At 47.6% G+C, this 19,780-nt stretch overlaps 1 protein-coding gene across 8 annotated transcripts in view; it reads right to left on the bottom strand.

The window, feature by feature from the left end:
* Positions 1 to 19,580, bottom strand: part of GMEB1 (glucocorticoid modulatory element binding protein 1) — a 37,035-nt gene extending 17,455 nt beyond the window's left edge. Inside the window, exons 1-6 of one of the 8 annotated variants that reach the window (XM_058677776.1) lie at positions 19,040 to 19,054; positions 14,031 to 14,132; positions 13,337 to 13,494; positions 8,821 to 8,933; positions 8,044 to 8,168; positions 3,788 to 3,891 (exon numbers count right to left, since the gene is read on the bottom strand). In XM_058677776.1, coding sequence (XP_058533759.1) covers positions 3,788 to 3,891; positions 8,044 to 8,168; positions 8,821 to 8,933; positions 13,337 to 13,464 — 470 coding nt within the window. In that variant the 5' untranslated portion in view covers positions 13,465 to 13,494; positions 14,031 to 14,132; positions 19,040 to 19,054. Of the gene's footprint in view, positions 1 to 3,787; positions 3,892 to 8,043; positions 8,169 to 8,820; positions 8,934 to 13,336; positions 13,495 to 14,030; positions 14,452 to 14,740; positions 15,196 to 19,039; positions 19,055 to 19,456 lie in introns of those variants that run through there. The other 7 variants (XM_058677781.1, XM_058677784.1, XM_058677798.1 and 4 more) reach the window with 7 other exon arrangements.
* Between the last annotated feature and the right edge of the window lie 200 nt (positions 19,581 to 19,780).

Below are 19,780 nucleotides of genomic sequence, written 5' to 3'. Positions count from 1 at the left end.
CAGGTCATATTAGGGCCAAGAGTGGGGGATGGCCAAGCTGGGTTAGGGTGCACCACCTGCCAGCATAAACTGGGATTGGGAGCAGGCTGGGCAGAGCCAGGCTGCAGCATCCGCCAGCAAATAATGAGGTGTGACAGGACATGTCAGATTGAGCCACAGCACCCATTGGGACACACAAGACCCCAGGCCAGGAGCGAACCTTGTGGGAAGGCTGCAGTGAATCCTTTGCTGGGCAAACCCCCCAATGGTGAGTGTGAGAGCTGGGACTGGGAGCAGACTGGGCAAAGATGCAACAACTGTCGGCAGGCATGTGAGCTGGGTCTGGGTGAGGGATGAGCTAGGAGGCCAAGCCACTACAATGCTGGCATACACAAGGGCCAAGGTAAGTGCCAACTGGCCTGATGCCACAGCATCTGCTAGCAAGTGCTGGGAAAGGATGCAAGTCATGTTAGGCTGGGTCACAATATCTCTTGGAAAGTGCAAGATCCAGGCCTGGAGCAATGACTCAGTGCCTAAATCCTCGCCTTGCACATGCTGGGATCAAATATGGGTGCTGGTTTGTGTCCCAGCTGCTCCACTTCCCATCCAGTTCTCTGCTTGTGGCCTGAGAAAGCAGTAGAGGATGGCCCAGAGCCTTGGGATCCAGCAGCTGTGTAGGAGACCTGGAAGAAGCTCCTGGCTCCTGCCTTTGGAATGGCTGAGCTCTGGCCTTTGCAGCCACTTGGGGAGTAAACCAGCAGATGAAAGAACTTTGTCTCTCCTTCTCTCTGTAAATCTGCCTTCCCAGGCTCTGCACAGTAGCCTAGTGGTTAAAGTCCTCGCCTTGCAAGTGCTGGGATCCAATATGGCCACCGGTTTGTATCCCAGCAGCCTTGCTTCCCATCCAGCTCCCTGCTTGTGGCCTGGGAAGGCAGTTGAGGACAGCCCAAAGCCTTGGGACCCTGCACCCACACGGAAGACCTGGAAGAGGCTCCAGGCTCCAGGCTCCTGGCTTTGGATTGGCTAAGCTCTGGCTGTTGCGGCCACTTGAAGAGTGAATCAGTGGGTGGAAGATCTTCCTTTCTGTCTCTTCTCCTTTGTATATTTGATTTCCAATAAATAAATAAATAGATAAAAAATAATTTTAAAAAACCAAAAAATTAAATAAATACATAAATCTTTTCTTAAAGTTCATGGAAAATGGCATTGAAAGTAAAAACAAACAAACAAAAAAAACCTGCCTTCCCCCAAAAATAAATAAAACAAACAAACCTGAAAGAAAAAAGAAAGAAAGGAAAAGAAAAGAAAGAAAAGTGCAAGATCCAGGATGGGGACTAGGCCTAGCAGGGAAACTGTGGGCACTCCTCTTCTGAACCACAGCTCCTGCTGGTGTCCGTGACAGCCAGGACTGGGGGTGCATCAAGCTGGACAAGGTGGCAGCACCCACCAGCTGGGACTGGGTCATGGACGAGGCAGCAGCACCCATTAGCATATGTGTGGACTGGGTCATGGGGTCGGGTAGGCTGAATTAAGCTGCAACACCCATAGGTGTATACAAGAGTCTGACTGGGACGTGGCACATACAGGACTAGTCTGCTGCACATACTAGTACATGCAGGAACTGAGGCTGGGGGCAGGCCTGGTGGGGGTAAGTGGGGATCACCCCAACTAGGTTGTAGTTCCCGTTGGTGTACATAAGAGTCAGGTCTCTGGCATGCTGGGCTTGGCTAGGCAGCAGCACCCATCGGTGTGATGGGACGTGGAGCTGAGGACAAAACTGACCAGGCAACTATAACCACCGTGTGTGTGTAAGAGGATATAGCTGGTGTACTGAACTGGACCTTGTACTGGCTGGTACATGCAAGATTTGGGTCTGGGGTCACCCCAGGTGAGGTTTCTTGGGAGATTCCACAACTGGACCACTGGACTCAAAACTGCGGCCACATAAGAACCACAGGATTTGTGGTCCAACCCTGGATTACATGTATCCTAAGTTGTTAATGCAGAGGACATTGAGTGTCATGTAAGAAAAATGGAGAACGAAATAGGTTGCACAACTCTCCTGGCCAAACTTTGACAGCAAGTATCTGGGTGAGTGGATGCACTGGGGTAAACTCTGTCAGTGGACCTTGGAGCAGCAGAACCAACAACTTCTCAAAACTATCAAAATCAATCAAGCAATATTCTTGGAAATTCTTCTCCACATCAGTTTCTATTTTTAATTTTGCTTTTTTGTTTGTGACCATTTAATTTTTTTTAAATTTTCTCACTTTTAAAAAATGTTATTTTTTACATTGTTTACATAGTTGAGAGGGATACAAGCCCATGTGGGCCTCTGTTTAGGGTGGGCATAGAGGAAGGTGGGTAGGACACATGCTTGTCTTTTAGTGTTTTTTTCTCCTATGTACACAGGGGAAGAGGGGGGATGGTCCTTTGATGATGTCCTAGAAACTCCAATGCAGAGAACAGTGTTTTGAGGGTGTTACTTGAGTGGTTTTGATAATTTTGAGAAGTTGTTGGTTTCATTGTTCAAGGGCTGAGGATATTTTTCCAAGGTCTAATGGTTGACAAATTCCACCTTAGTTCCTCCACAGACTCAGGAACACACTGCAAAGCTGGGGCAGGAGAACTGTCCAACCTGTTTTGCCTTCTATCCTATGAGCAAGGCAGTAGACATCCCCTGCTGGCCTAGATGAGCTGGCTGTCACGTCCCCTGCGTGCATCCGGACATGATGTCCACTGTACAGGCATCAGTAACTGAGGAGGCCCAGTCCTGACACAAGCACTCTCAGGACCACACATCCTGTGATACATCAGTGTTTCTAAGATGGCATCAAGCAGATAGCCCCATCCCCACATACTGATGCAGTCTGGCAGCTGCGAGCACCCCCTGCCAATTCCTCACCTCCCCCTCCCCATACAGGAGAAAAGGGAAGAAAAGGAAAAATGGAAGCATTTGTTCTACCCACCTTCCTACATACCTCAACCCTCCCCACTCTATTTATTCAGTGGTTTTCATGGGCATTTGTTTATTCCTGTCAATTATGTAAACATTAAAAAACAAAACACACAAACAAAAAAATAGAGCCAGAAGTTTCTTCCAAGTTTCCTAAATGGGTACAGGGTCCCAAAGTTTTGAGCTACTCTCCTCTGCTTTCCCAGGCATCCTCACACGTAGAGAGGTAGATATGAAGTGGAGCAGCTGGGACACAAACAGGCATCCATATGAATGCTGGTACTTGCAGGCAGAGGATTAACCAACTGAGCCATTGTACTTGCCCCTTTCTTTTTATTTTGAAGAGCAAAGAGAAATAGGTGGGAAAATGTTTCATCTACTAGTCTATGACCTAAGTGCACATAAAAGTCAGGGCTGAGCCAGCATGAAGCCAAGAGCCCAGGGCTCACACTTGGCATCCCACAAGGGTGACAAGCGTTTGAATGATTAACTGCTGCCTCCCAAGGTAGGCATATCAGGAAGCTGGATTTTAAAATTCCTGGAGGAGGGATGGCATGTGGCACAGCAATTACACTGCCACTTGATGTACCTGCACGTCATGACAGAGCACCTTTTGGAGTCCTTGCTATTGTTTCTCTTTGCCTGGTTTTGACCTGATCTAGTCCCAGGTATTGTGAAAACAGCGGAATAAAGCAGCAGATGGGAAATGTGTCTGTCTCCTTCTCTCTGCCTTTCAAATAAAATGGAAACAAAGAACTTTAACAAAAAACAGGGGGTGGAGAAAAGACAGGATTCAACCACGACTAAGTGTCCCAAAGTTTCTCAAGAGGCTTGAACTTGGAAATCACTTACCTGAGCATGATGCCACCCAGACGAATGGCTCTCTTCCAGTCCTTCAAGGTGGATTTGCCCGCCAGATGAACAAAATGCTTGGGGCTGATCAACTGATCATTGAACTAGAGCAGAAAAAGAAGTTCAAAATAATTCAATGTGAACTTAGCTGTATTTGTTACGTTAAAAAAAAAATCCATCCAGACAACATTGTAAGTCATACCTTATATTATCCAACCCCTGGCTATCCAATCTCCTAATAAAACTATCAAACTCAGAAGGAAGATGAAAGAGAAACTGACAAGCATCTGAAATCCATGAATGCCCGAATCAGGTGGTGGGGTCTAGCATTGTGAAGGTTGGTCAAATAACAAAATAAACATATCTAGCCCTATAGACAATATTCAGGATGTGATGGAAAGAATAAACGTGGCAGAAATCAATAGTACTACAAAGCCTCAAAACTGTAATCTTTATTAATCAAGATGCTACTCTGGTGACTGCTATCTATGAGTATAGCTGTAGCTATCAATGGACACACAATAAAAACAATTATTCCTATCTTATGCTCTCATAAAGATTATTATTACCAGTTATATTTTCTTTTCCTTGAAAGATTTACTGGTTTTTATTTGAAAAGCAAAGAGAGAGAGACACAAATCTTCCATTTGCTGGTTCACTTCCCAAATGTCTACAATGGCCAAAGCAGATCTGATACTAAGCCAGAAGCTTCTGCATCTCCCACAGGAATGTAGGGGCCCAAAGACATGGGCTTCCTCCACTGCTTTCCCAGGCCATTAGCAGGGAGCTGGATCAGAAGTGGAGCAGCCAAGACTTGAACCAGCACCCTTATTGGAAGTGAGTACCACAGTATTGGTCCATAGCATTTTTCTAAATTATTTAATTAAATCTTTTAAGGATTTATTTGTTTTAATTGTTAGCAGGAGAGACGCTGGGCACCCTGACTAGCTGGATCTTTCCTAACCTTTGGGCCTTAGCTCCTCCCATTATGAAAACAGCTTTATCTTTAGGGAAAAAAAAAGTCAGATAATTTTCCTGCAAAAGAATTGGGATGGTGACCCTGATGAAGCTTCAAGTTTACATTAATCTCACAGAACACAATGGACATGTCCCCCCTCTCCTCTTTTAATTTAAAAAGTTATTTACATACAGGAGAGACAGAGAGAAAGATCTTCCATCTGCTGGTTTACTCTCCAAATGGCCACACCGGTCAAAGCTGAGCCGTGCAAAGCCAGGAGCCTGGAGATCCCTCTGGGTCTCCCATGCAAGTGCAGTTGCAGGCCATCCTTCACTGCTTTCCCAGGCCAAACAAGCAGGGAAATGGGGAAGTGGAGCAGTCAGGACATGAATGGCGGTGCCCTTATGGAATCCCAGAGTTTGCAGTGGGAAGGATTAGCCAACTGAATCATCATGCCATGGCTTAAAAATTTTTTTTCTAGTATTAACAAAGGTGAGGGAGTTGAGATCCAAGTGAGTCTCCAATTCCAAAGGTGAGGGTAAAATGTTTCATCTTCCCCTCCTGTGTCTGTAGGCAGGTGAGGGTAGCAGAGAGGAAATGAAATGCACCACTCCATGCTGTCTATATCTGCTCATGGAGTCAGAGATGACCATCTGACGTTGCCTTAGAGACTCCAATGAGAGGGAGAATGTTCTAAGAGTGTCACCTGAGTGGTCTTCATTGTTCTGACAAGTTGTTTTGTACCAGAAGTGAGATACTTTAAGGGCTGTTGGATGTCCATGTCCATCTCAATGTGTCCATACACCAAGATGCATGCTGTAAAATCTGGCCAAGAATGCTGTTCAACTTGTCCTTTCCTTTGAACAAGTATTCGAGGTCCTCTTTCGGCTTAAATGAGTTGGCTATCTTGCCTTTTGTGTGTATCTGGATATGTTCTCTATTGCATGGACACATCAACTGAGGTGGTCCAGTACCACAACATGTGTTTTGGCAGGGCCCGGCATGATGGACTGGTGGCTAAATACTTGCCTTGCACATCTGGGATCCCATATAGGCACCGGTTTGAGTCCCAGCTGCCCAATTTCCCATCCAGCTCCCTGTTTATAGCCTGGGAAGGCAGCGGAAGATGGCCCAAAGCCCTGGTATCCTGAACCTGCATAGGAGACCCGGAGGAGGTTCCTGGCTCTTGGCTTCAGATGGACTCATCTCTGGCCATTATAGCTACTTGGGAAGTAAACCAGCAGATGGAGGATCTTTCTGTATCTCCTTCTCTCTGTTAAATGTGCCCTCCCAATACTACATGCCTGTGATTTCTCTGCAGTCAGGAATGGAGTACATTGTTCCAGCTGGGGAATCCCCTAAAAAATCTCACCTGAGAAGTTCTCAAAACTGGCTCTCATGTGCACAGCTGGTACAGGATCTGGCTTAGCCTGCCCCATGTGCCAGGAAACCCACATCCCAGTGAGAGTAGCTGGCTGGTTACTCCTACCCCCAGCTCTGATTCTCACAAATTGGTAAGTGCTACAACCTAGCTGGAACAGCCCTAAGAACCCCCACCAGGCCCACTCTCAGCACACGCCAGTGGGTGCTGCAGCCAAATCAGGCCCTGGTCTGCCCCCAGTCCTAGCTCTCTCTTGCACAGGTAAGTGCTGTGGCCTAGTCAGCCAACCCCAAAGAATCCCTGCCAGGCCAGCCCCCAGCCCTAGTTCTCACATATGCAGGTAGATGCTTTAGCCCACCCAGTTTTAGCCCACCCTCAGCCCCAACACTCATCAGTAAACGCTCTTAGCCCAGCAAGACCTGTCCCCAAACCCAGATCTCATGTGAGCTGGTGGGGGCTACAGTCTATCCCAGCCTAGCTTCCCCTGTCCTGGTTCACATGTTCTTACAGATGTGCAGCCTAGCCTGGCCCAAACTGCCTCCAGTTCTAATCTCGCATGTGCCAGCAGGTGAGCCTAGCAGGGGCAACCCCACAGTTCTTCTACCAGGTCTGTTCCTAGCCCAGCATTTGCCCAATGGATGCTGCAGCCTAGTACAGTCCTATCCTTCCCCTTGCTCAGTTCTTATATGCACTGGTGGGTGCTGCAACGCAGTCCAGTCCAGCCCATCCCCAGTTCCAACTCTAGCCAGAAGACATTGTGGCCTAGCCCAGCACAGCCCAGCCTATTCCTGATCCCAACTTTTAGGTGTGCCAGCAGCCAAACTTTTAGGTGTAGCCCCAAGCCAGGTATAGTCCACCCCCAGCCCTGGCTTTGGCATATGTGTGCATGGATGCTGTGGCCTACTCGGGTCAACTCCAACAAACCCTACTATGCCTGCCCTCAAACACAGCCCTCGCAAGCACAGGCAGGTGCTGTGACAGCGCCTGGCCTCCCAGCCCCAGCTTCTGTGAGCACCTCCACATGTCTTGGTCTGACCCAGGGAAGTCCTCCAATTTGCCCCATTCGATTCATCCATTTCATCTCCCCAAATTACCTGCTGGTACAATAGTCCTCACATGTCAAACAAGCCCTAGTGGCCCTGTCCCCAGACTCCCCTCCCTGTGCAATGCACAGCCCCAGTCCGCATGGTACCTGTCGTAGCGTGGCAGGCACCCTTCCACCACCCATTGGTCCATAACATTTTCAAATAAACTACGACCATGCACACCAGTGTAAGACATTTCACATACAGTATTTAATCTAGCAGTCTTACATAGTAGAATAATATACAATTATTTCTATTTTAGCAAATGAGATCTGTTGTATTGAATAACTTATTTAAGATCATCTAGCTAGTGCAGTGACAGATTGAATCCCATTGATTCAAAAAATGTTGATCCTTTACTATATATCAAGCACCATATACTTGCTGAGGAAAAACTAGCAAACAAGTAAGTTCTCTCTTACAGGTTTTATACTCAGTGAGACTTAAATCCAAGTCAGGTAGTGCTGTCATGACAGCAGGTTAAGCCACAATCTGGGATGCTGGCATCCTATATGAAATCCAAATTCCAGCTGCTTCAGTTCTCATCTAGCACCTTGCCAGTGCTGCCTGAACAGCAGAAAATGACCCAAGTGCTTAGGCTCCTGCCACCCACGTGGGAGACAAGGTGGCATTCCATGTTCCAAATTCTGGCCTGACCCATCCCTCACTGGGGCCATTTGGGGAGTGAACCAGCAAATGGAAGATTTCTCTCTCACTGTAACCAGCCCAGCAGGTGCAGTCTAGCAGGGGCAACCCCAAAGTTCTCCTACCAGGTCTGTCTTTAAAATTAGTAAGTGATTCTGTTAAATAGAAAAAATAAAAAGACAATTACCTTGACACACTTCACATTTATTCCAGGACATACAAACTTCTTCCAAAGAAGGATGGCTTTGCTCTCCCCACAAGTTATGGGATAAGCAATTTCCATATCCTCATTTGCTTCTATAGTGCTGGCATCTAAAAATGGGGAAAGGCAGGAAATCAGTTATTTACCCAGAATCACTTCCCTAAAGCTTAAATTCAAGTTTCTGGCCTCCTGGATGCTCTGTGGGGTAACAGTTCACTCTTGCTGGTCCTGTTGAGGAATTCTCTGCTAGTCTGGTATCACTGCTAGCTCTTACCAAGCTCCCACTATGCACCAGAAGCCACTACATACTTTTACACACTTAATCTTTTTTCTTAAAATAATCCTGTGAAGGCGTGGTTATCTCTTATGTTATATATAAGTGGATGACCCTGCGAAAGATAAAGAGACTCCCAAGCACACAAGCTAAGAAGTAAGAAAGCAGAATTCTGTCAAGTTTGTTAAATTCCAAAGTTTCTTCTTACTGTCTGTCTACTAGTCAGTAACTCAACAGTCTTCATCAACAACTTTTCCAATGACAGAAATCAACCCTCAAGCTCCAATCTTTTTGGCATTTTTATAGACAAAAAAAAATCTTTTTAGCTACTCTAGTAAGCTGTTACTAAACTATCTTAGTCACTGGTGTCCCTCAATATGCTACTATCCAACTGATGGCTGTGCTACTGGCAAGGCATACTGGGTGGGGGGAAATGGAAAGCACACAGAGGCTAAGGTCAGAGGTACCAGAGTAACAAAGAGGCTTACCAATCCCTTCTTCAATTTTGTGTATCGTGTGCGTTTCTACTGCTACAACTGCCGTGTTGTTTTCCGACCCAGCTTCATAAATCCTGTTGTAAAAGTGTCCATCGATAAACAAACTACATAAATCATGAAAAAATTAATATTCACAGCATGGGGTTAAAATTTGTTTTAATCTATCTCAAAACAAATAATATACTTTACAATCTGTATCAGTGCTTTGAGTAGATAGTTTGCTGCTGTATTTAAGCTTCAGGCTGCCCAGGTCTGTTTAACAGCCTGTCTTAGAAAAGAATAACTCTCTTCAACACAAAAGAAAGTAGTTCTTGCTACAACATTTCATCAGACTTTTCCATTTGTAACTTTCAATGCTGGTAACATAGTAAGTTTTACACCAGGGATCTGACTTCACAAGACTAAATATTAGTACCGCTGACAGTTGAAGACATGTTGATCATGCTAGTTGATGTTTGCTGGAATCCAAATTCCAGCACTTTAAAAAAATACTTTAGCATTTACTAAGGCACAATAACAAAACTATTGACATGAGCAAAGCCTAGTGCAGAAAAAAGTAATAGAGGGAGTGTACATTTAGCACAGCAGTTGAAACACTGCTTAGAACATCCACATTCGCTAAGAGAGTCTGGTTTGGGGGTCCCTGTTTTGCTTCCAATTCCAGCTTCCTCTTAATGCACACCCTGGAAAGTAATATGGCTCAAATGCTTGAGCCCCTTTCAGTCTCTCATGTGGGAGACCTAGAGCGAAGTCAAGGCTCTTAGCTGCAGCTGGGCCGAGGCCTGCTACCACAGGCATTGGAAGTGAACTGATAGAGGATCACTCCCTGTCTCTTTTTCTCTGCCTTTCAAAACAAAAGAGAGGTGATAGAGAAATTACACTCCAAGTAACTAGATATTAACTAGCACCATTTAGGGAAGGTTACACATCACGGATTCTCTAAATGTGTCCATTATGTATGGATGGACTCTTAACCTAACATGATACACTGTGACTTCTCTCTGTTTTGTTTTATCTTACTTGAGACAGAGAGAGACAGCATGAGAGAGCACTTCTGCCTGCTGGTTCACATTTCAAATGCCACAATGGCCAAGACTAGGTCAAGCAGGTGTTTCAAAACAGGACGTAAGGATCTTTTAACTTCCAGGCTAAATGCCTGCCCCACTGACATTCTTTAATTTCTGTAATAGCCAAATGTGCCGATTTTGCACCTTATTTAATTATTTAAAAGCACTCCCTGAATAATCTTCACATAATTGTCTATCTTCAAGTGACACACCTCTAGAACATAACTCCCCTCTGAATTTCACACAGGATACAGGTTAGCTGGATAGATAAATACATTTGGATATCCCACTAGACTATGTGAATTCACAATGTCTAAAATAACCCCAAAGAGGCCCGGCACGGTAGACAGGTGGTTAAAGTCCTCGCCTTACATGTGCCAGGATCCGATATGGGCACCGGTTCATATCCCAGAGGCCCCAGTCCCATCCAGCTCCCTGCTTGTGGCCTGGGAAAGCAGTCGAGGACAGCTCAAAGCCTTGGGATCTTGCACCAGCATGGGAGACCCAGAGGGGCTTCCAGGCTCCTGGCTTCGGATTGGCATAGCTTCAGCCATTGCGGCCACTTGGGGAGTGAATCATTGGATGGGAGATCTTCCTCTCTGTCCTCCTCTCTCTATATAAATCTAACTTTCCAATAAAAATTAAGATTTAAAATAAATAAATAAATCTTAAACAAAAAAAAAAAAAAGAAGAAGAAGCTGCTTCCTGCTAAAGCAGGTGGGAAAGCAGTACAGGATGGCCCAAGTCTCCATGTGGGAGACTCAGAGGAAGGAAGCTCCTGGATTCTGACTTCAACCTGGCCCAGCCTTGGCCATTGCAGCCATTTATTTATTTATTTTTTAAAAGATACTTTTTTGAAAAGCAGAGTTACACAGAAAGCGGGAGTAAAAGGGAGTGAACCAGCGGATGGAAGACCTTTCTGTCTCTCCTTCTCTCTATAATTTGCCTTTCTAATATAAAAAAAAAATCTTTAAAAGAAAAGAACAAGATGCCCACATTTCCTATCAGAGGGTACAGCTTACTACCAAAAAAAACCTAGGCAGACAGCAAGTGATGGCTGAAGTAAATTGGGTTCCTGCCAATCATGTGGGAGACCTGGATTGAGTCCATGGTTCCTGGTTTCAGCTAGCCCAGTCCTGGCCATCATGGGCACAGGGAATGGACCAGCAGACAGAATTTCTCATCTCTGTCTAGTTTTGAGTATCTGCCTCTGTTTGTCTGCTTTGGAAATAAATTAAAAAAATTTTTTTTAAAGATTTTATTATTATTGGAAAGCCGGATATACAGAGGAGGAGAGACAGAGAGGAAGATCTTCCATCCGATGTTTCACTCCCCAAGTGAGCCGCAACGGGTCGGTACGCGCCAATCCGATGCCGGGACCAGGAACCTCTTCCGGGTCTCCCACGCGGGTGCAGGGTCCCAGTGCATTGGGCCGTCCTCAACTGCTTTCCCAGGCCACAAGCAGGGAGCTGGATGGGAAGTAGAGCTGCCGGGATTAGAACCGGCGCCCATATGGGATCCCGGGGCTTTCAAGGCGAGGACTTTAGCCGCTAGGCCACGCCGCCGGGCCCAATAAATAAAAATTTTAAAAGAAATTACTGGAGCAAGTTGTGACACACAGGTTAAGCCACTGCTGGAACACCTGCCTGGAACTGAGGCCCGCCAGCCTTTCCCATCCAGCCTCCTGTTTCTGTACACCTCGGGAAACAGCAGATGATGGGCTAAGCACTTGGATCCCTGTCACGCCTGTGAGAGACCAGGATGGATCTTGACCTGACCCAACCCCAGCAACTGCAGGCATCTGGATAAAAGATATTGCATTCTCTCTCTCTTTTTCCTGCTCTCCCTGTTATTCTGCCTTTTAAATACAATTCTTCCAAAATCAGTGTTCCTGGGAACTACAAAGCATTTCCTAAGTGCTTCAGCATTTCTCAGATTTTTGCCATACAGGTAATCTCTATTTACATATGAGAGAGCTTCAAAAAGTAAACAAAAACTGCATATCATCTTTTTACTAATTCATGTGAAGTGAACATAGACAGAGACGGCAAAAGGTCTCCTACTGACCGATTCACTCCCCAAATACCTGCAACAGCTGGGACTGTGCCGTAGCAACAGCCAGGAGCCAAGAACTCAATCCAAGTCTCCCGCAGGGTGGCAGGGACCTGTTCACGTGACCACCATCTGCTGCCTTCCAGCAAGGCAGCTAGAATCAGCAATGGAGCCAGGACTTGAACCCAGGAACCCCAATAAAGAATGGACATTTCAAATAGCATCTTAACAGCTGCACCAAACACTTATTCCCACAAACTTTTTTTCAATCCTCCCTCACTTATGTACTTTTTGAAATCTTTATTTATTCGAAAAGTAGTTACAAAGAGAGGGAGAGAGGGAGACAGTGATCTTCCATCCAATAGTTCCCTCCCCAAATGGCTATAGCAGCTAAGACTGGGCAGGATTGAAGCCAGTAGCCAGGGGTGCAGGTGCCAAGGACCTGAACCATTTTCTGCTGCTTTCCAAAGCACATTAACAGGGATTGTGACTGCAGCAGTTGGGACTCAAACCAGCACTCAAACACTGGGAGATGCCAGTGTTGCACGCAAAGGCTTTACTCACTAAACCACAATGCCAGCCCCTGTATTTTGTTTATTTTTACAACTAAACTGCAAATCCTATAATGTTAAGAACCAATGTGCTATGTATTTCTTCCAACACTTCATGTTGTAGTACAAAAGGTCAAGTCACTGTTTGGAATGCTGGCATCCCAGATCAGAGCGTCCTTCCAGATCCTGGCTAGTCCACTTTCAATCCAGCCCCCTGCTTAAGTGCCCGGAAGCAGCAGACGATAACTCAGGCACTCGAGTCTCTTTCATACCTGTGGGAAACCTGGAAGAGCTTTCTGGCTCCTGGCTTTGGTCTGGTCCAGCCCTGGCAGTTGCAGCCATTTGGGGAATGAGCCAGCAGATGCAAGATTCTCTCTCACTCTGCCTTTCAAATTAATAATTAAAAAAAATAATAAAGAAAAGAAGGGAGGGAGGGAGGAAGGAAAGAAGGGAGGGGGGAAAGAAGGAGAAGAAAAAAGAAAAGAATAAAGAAAAACAGAAAGCAGGGAAGGGCTTTATGGCATAGCTGGCAAGCTAGGCTGCCTGCAGCCCACACTGGAGCACTAGCCTGAGGCCCGGCCTGAGGCCCAGTTACTCTGCTTCCAGTTGGGCCCCCTGCCATCACATTTGGGAGCAGTGGATGATAGTTGAAGTACCTGAGTTCCTGCCACCCAAGTGAGCCCAGATGGAGAATTGCTGTGGCCATATGGGGCGTAAACAGTGAATAGAAGATCCCTCTCCCTCTGTCTCTTACACTTTCAAATCAATCAATCTTTTAAAAAAACAAAAACACCCTCCCTGAGTTTTTCAGGAAATCCAAATATTCTAGCCACTTACCCTTGCTGCACAGGTTGCAACTGCAAGATCACCTGGGTTTTAGTGTCTTCAGGGTTCTCTCCCTCATTTCCTTCGGTGGGTACCACAACCACATCCCCCACTGGGACACTCACTTCCGCATTAGCCATCTTTCACATGAAGTCAAACAGAGGGGACTGCTGTCAGAAATAAGAAGCACTGGTAACTTCACCTGATTTGAAAAGATGGCAACCACAGGAAAGCAATGTCAAGGCAACAACTACCACCTCTACCCCGAAGGTCACGACCCTCTGAAAAGGACAAGAACTATGGGCCCGGCGGCATGGCCTAGCGGCTAAAGTCCTCGCCTTAAAAGCCCCAGGATCCCATATGGGTGCTGGTTCTAATCCCTGCAGCTCCACTTCCCATCCAGCTCCCTGCTTGTGGCCTGGGAAAGCAGTCGAGGACGGCCCAATGTATTGGGACACTGCACCCGCATGTGGGAGACCCGAAGGAGGTTCCAGGTTCCCGGCTTTGGATCGGCGCGCACCGGCCCGTTGCGGCTCACTTGGGGAGTGAATCATCGGACGGAAGATCTTCCTCTCTGTCTCTCCTCCTCTGTGTATATCTGGCTGTAATAAAATGAATAAATCTTTTTTTTAAAAAAAAAAAGGACAAGAACTATGAGAAGGGGCTGATATAAGTTCTCATCTTTCAGGAATGCCTTAGTACTCACTTGCTGCAGCAGATTCTCTCAGTATGTGTGATTCATCCAGTGGTGAGCTGGAGCCAACTCTATAAGCTCTGGAGAACTGACTGTCCGCCTCTCATCTCAGTGCTGAGTTTGGTGACATCAAGTTGGTAGACTGAGACAGTGATGTGAGGAATACACACATCACAGAAATTGACATGCACTACAAACCAGGTTTTGCTTATTTGTTTTCTAAAAAATGATTCTAGTCACTGATAGTTCCATCCCACTGGTCCTGGACAGCAGAAATCCTATCTGTATTCTGTCCAATCACTCATGATACCCCATCAGTGTTCTGTTGTGTGTAAATACTTAGTAAGAAGGACTGGTGCAAGGCCAGCACCATGGCTCAGCAGGCTAATCCTCCAGCTTTAAGTGCTAGCATCCCATATGGGTGCCGGTTCATGTCCCGGCCATTCCCCTTCCCATCCAGCTCCCTGCTTCTGGCCTAGCAAAGCAGAGGTGGGCAGCCTAAATTCTTGTGACATGTGGGAGACCCAGAAGAAGCTCCTGGCTCCTGGCTTTGGATTGGTCCAGCTCCAGCATGTGGCCATTTTGGGAGCAAGCCAGAGGATGGAAGACCACACCCTCTCTATAACTGACTTTCAAATAAATAAATCTTTACAATAAAGGAAATAATAATCTGCAAATTAACTAAACTGAACTTCATGGTAAGGGTAAGATGGCTTGCGTACCTTAGATCTCTAATGAAAGCTGATTTCAATTTACATATGATCTCTAGGAATTACTTCTTTGGGGTTTTTTTTAAGTAGCTGTGCCACAGCATCTGCTTTCCTAGGGGCTTTCTAATGCCCTTTTGTCTCAGAATGAGCAGCAAGATGACCTTGGCTGACACCTCCTTCAGAAAATTGCAGAGGAAAGCAGTGTCCTGCACTAGGTACACCTTGATTTTAATGCAGCTCAGAGTAGGGCAGGTGCTTGGCTGCCACACGGAGTGCCTGGTTCAACTCGCAATCACTTCACACTTCCGATGCAGCTTCCTGCTAATGCATCTGGAGGCAGCGACTGATGGCCCAAGTACTGGGGATCCTGCTACCCATACGGGAGACCTGAATGGAGTCTCTGGCTACTAGCTTCAACTGGCCTATTCCTGGCTTTGTAGCATCTGAGAATGAAACAGCATACAGAATATCTTTCCCTGGGCCTGGAGTGGCAGCCTATCAGCTAATGTCTTTGCCTTGCACGTGCTGAGATCCCATATGGGTGCCGGTTCTAATCACAGCTGCTCCACTTGCGATCCAGCTCCCTGCTTGTGGCCTGGGAAAGCAGTTGAGGATGGCCCAAAGCCTTGGGACCCTGCACCCACGTGGGAGACCTGGAACAGTCTCCTAACTCCTGGCTTTGGATCAGCTCAGCTCCCCCCATTGCAGTCGCTTAGGGAGTGAATCATCGGATGGAAAAATCTTCCTCCCTGTCTCTCCTTCTCTCTGTATATGTGACTTTCCAATAAAAATAAATCTTAACCCCCAAAAAATCTGCCTTTTCAAATAAAAAAACAAAATAATAAAATAACTCAAAAGCCTTGTCCCAGACCTTTTTTTAAAGATTTTATTTTTTTTTATTGGAAAGTCAGATATTATGTACTTGAGCTCCTGTCAGATATGTGGGAGACTCAGATGGAGATCCTGGCCCCTGGCTTCATAATGGCCCATCTCCTGCTACTGTGGGCATCTGTGGAGGAAATCCGTCTCTCTGTCACCCTTTCAAATAAGTAAATAATCTGAACAAAAATCAAGTTAACATGAATTGGATATTTCTTTTAAGATTTATTTACTTTTTATTACAAAGTCAGATATACAGAGAGGAGGAGAGACAGAGAGGAAGATCTTCCGTCCGATGATTCACTCCCCTAGTGAGCCGCAATGGCTGGTGCTGTGCAGATCCGAAGCTGGGAGCCAGGAACCTCCTCCAGGTCTCCCACAGGGGTCCACGGTCCCAAAGCTTTGGGCCATCCTCGACTGCCTTCCCAGGCCACAAGCAGGGAGCTGGATGGGAAATGGAGCAGCCAGGGCTAGAACCGGTGCCCATATGGGATCCCAGGGTGTTCAAGGCAAGGACTTTAGCCACTAGGCCACGCCGCCGGGCCCATGAATTGGATATTGTTAAACACTGTTCTTTTAGTATTACACGTTTAATTAACTTAAATGATCTCCTCTGATAAACTGTGAGAACAGCTGTAGCAAACATTTTTCTTTGGTTTCAAGGTTTGGGAGGGTAAGGAATAAAATGAGTTTCTTATTGAGGAATATACTAATCAGGAAGTTAGTCAATAACTTCTCCAGAGCATCACAAAGGGGACTCATCCTTAGAGTGGAAAATTTAAGTTACAGGCATCCTTCTAATTCTGGCTGGTATATTCTGTTAATTTACCTAAGCCACTGATTTCTAAATTTCTTGAAAGTACCTTTTTAGAGTAAGAATTAGTCCATGAATTTACTGCATGCGAAATACAAGCCTTTTTAAAGCAACTTTTGGGAGTTCATGAGTTAACATAACTATTATTCAAAAAAGTGTTCTAAATTTTAAATTAGTGGCTTGGGTAAATTAATAAGTTACAGAAGCAGAATTAGAAGGACGTTGTTCATTTCAATCTTCCACCCTAAGACTGAGTCCTCTCCATGGCATTCTGAAGCAAATGGTTGACTAACTTGATTAATGTTTCCTCAGCAGGAACTCCTATTTTACTCCCAATCCCTCCCACACCTGGACACCCAGAAGGAATGTGCTGGATGCTCCTCTAAGCTTCTAAGAGTTTATCAGAGAAGACAATAATAATCATTCATAATGCTCAATGTCACAGACAGATGTCTGGTTTGTTGGTCATTTCTTAAAGATTTTTTTTTATTGGAAAGTTAGATACACAGAGAGGAGAGACAAAGAGTAAAATCTTCCGACTGCTGATTCACTCTCCAAGTAGCCACAATGGCCAGAGCTGAGCCAATCCGAAGCCAGGAGCCTGGAGCCTCTTCTGGGTCTCCCACATGGGTGCAGGGTCCCAAGGCTCTGGGCCGTCCTTGACTGCTTTCTTAGGCCACAAGCAGGGAGCTGGATGGGAAGCAGGGTCACCGACATATGAACCAGTAGCCACATGGGATCCCAATGCGTACAAGGTGAGGCCTTTAGCCACTAGGCTACCGTGCCGGGCCCCAGACGTCTGTTTTAACACGGCAATTCATCCATTCTTTAGAGAAGCAGGTTTGGTTTGAATATCTCTCATTACGCTAAATACTATATTCTTAGCAGGTAACTAGAAGCCAGCTCTGTACACTACACAGGCTAAGTGCAAGGTCATCTCTTGGAGCTGAGTGTAAACTGCAAAGCAGCTCTAGTTACTAGCAACAAAAGCTCTGGGGACAAGATGACTGAGTGGGTCCTCCGGCTGTTTTGTGGAAGGGACTTCTAAGTATACCTGGTGAAATCACACCATTTTGTCATGCCAGAGAATGCACAAAAAATGCCAATTTTAATAAAAGTATATTGTCATTTCAAAAAAAATTAAAGGTGTGCTCAAAGCAAGCATATGAGCTCACACATGCTTTCAGAAAACTAAAATGACATTTGACCTATTTGGATGACTCATTTTTGTGTCTTGACAATGTCTGAAACATGGTAGGATGCTACCTTGGAAGTAAAAATAAACATCACATGATTGCAGGAACACCCAACTGGTAGTTGCAAACAATAAATGCCAAATAATCTGAAATTCCTTAATGCTATCATTTGTTTATTCCACACTCCACTGGAACTTATGTGGCTTGTGCTTAGTCTCAAGAAATGCTCAGATTAAAACTTTCTCACTACTTAAAAGCCAAAACTTGGCTTCCCCCGCCCGGCCCTTATCCTTCTCATGCTTTTACTACATGATCCGGATGTAACAAAGCCAAGAAATTACGCAGAAGCACACGGCGGGAGGTCTCCAGAGCATAGGAAGTCCCTGTATGTCACAGGATGGAGAAACCCTATGTGGGTGTTGGGTGGTGGGGAAGACATTAGGATAAAGGAGTTCTTCAGAATCAACTCAGGGGACTCATGCCTAAGGCAAAATCAAAGTGGGATTCAAGCCGCCTCACTATGTGAGAATGGCTTAGGTCAGTAGACAGTAAGCATAGCTAACACACCCAGAGCTGTCATGTGGGAGAAAAACCAAGAATTTAACTAACCAATCTGCAGAAGCACTTTGGTAACTATTAGAAAAATCCCCCTAAGGCTAGCATTATTCAATAGTGCCTGTCCAAGGAGGAAAAACACATTTCATGCAGCAACTTCCAAGTTTTCCTCCTTGTTGGTGGTGGTAGGAAGTGGTTTTGAAAAAATCCTCTCCTTTTGGGCCGACTCCAGGGCTCTGGCCCTGCTCTTTGAAGAGCCCAGCAGGCCTGTTTCAGATGGGAGGTCCTAGTCAAAACATTCTGCCCTCCTCTCTCCAGCCCCTCCTTCCAAGACACCTGGCCCAGTCCTGGGTCACTTACAAAAGCAGGAGTACCCTAACCTCCTTTCCCTCATTAGCCACACCCTTCAGCCCGCAGCAAGACAGGTGGCTCCCTCCCGTGCCGCAGTGGCCCACCCCCACCCCCTCCAGCTGCCCGTTAGGAGCCCCTGGCTCCGGCTCCGGGCAGCTCAGCTCGCCTTCCTTCCGCCGCCCCCGCAGCTGGGGGGTGACCCGGGCCTGGCTCACTTCCCCCTCGGAGAGCCTCTTCCTAGTGTCCCCGTCATCGGAAAACCAGCAGGCTCCTGTCCCCTTGACAGGATAGCCCCAGGGCCTCGGCCGCGCCCTCCCCCGGGGAAGCTAGTACCCTATCTTCCTTAGCACCCTATTCCCCATCGCGCTGCCGAGGGGGGTCTCCTCCGGGGCAGGCTCTCCCCCTCCCCCTGATCGGGACCCAAGGCCTCCTCTCCCCACCCAGATCCCCACACCTAGGGCCGGGGCGCCCCGGGATCCCCTGGGCGTCTAGATCTCAGTCCGGAGTCGCCCTGACCTCTGCTGGCCCTTGGACCGAGGACTTCCGGGACCCTCGGTCGGGGGCCGCCGGTCCCCGTCACTCTCACACACAAACACACACACACACGCACACACAGCCCACGGCTGCTCAGCCCCGCCGCCCTCACACCCGGGCCGGAGCCCGAGCCACGCCGACGGCCGGCCACGCTTGGGGGCGGCCCGGCCGCTCGGGCGGCCCCCGCGGCAGCGTCCCCCCACCCCCCCGCGGCGCCGCGACGTCCGCTCGCTCCCCGGCGGCGGCGGCGGCACGCACGGGGCGTGGGGAGGCGCCCGCGGAGGCAGCAGCCCCCCGCCCCCTGCGCGCCCGCCCTCGCCGGCCGCCGCGCGGCCCCCGCGCCCGCCCCCCGCCCCCACCCCGCCCCGCGCCCGCGCGCCCACCCCTCCCCCTCCTCACCGTCTCCGTCGGGCGGGCGGGCGGCGAGCGGCTAGGGCGGGCGGGCGACGGAGCATGCGCACAGGCCGCCACGGCCGGGCCCGCCGCCGCCGCCGCCAGGCCGGGCTTCCACACTTCCGGCCGCCGCCGCCGCCGGGGAGCTGGCGCCTTAAAGGGGACGCGTCCCTATTGCCGGTGCCGCGGAGGCTCCACCTCAGCCGGCGGGATTAGGGGCTTTCCGTGGCAGCGCTGGAAAGATCGCTGGGAACCCCAGTAACTCTTCCCCTTCCACTGTCATAGCTGAAAAAACAAACAAAAAAGGGCCCGAAGGAAGGCCCCGCCTTT

The sequence above is a fragment of the Ochotona princeps genome, chromosome 2 (assembly GCF_030435755.1).
Source record: "Ochotona princeps isolate mOchPri1 chromosome 2, mOchPri1.hap1, whole genome shotgun sequence".
Lineage (NCBI taxonomy): Eukaryota > Metazoa > Chordata > Mammalia > Lagomorpha > Ochotonidae > Ochotona > Ochotona princeps.
This window is presented reverse-complemented; position numbering and strand designations above follow the sequence as displayed.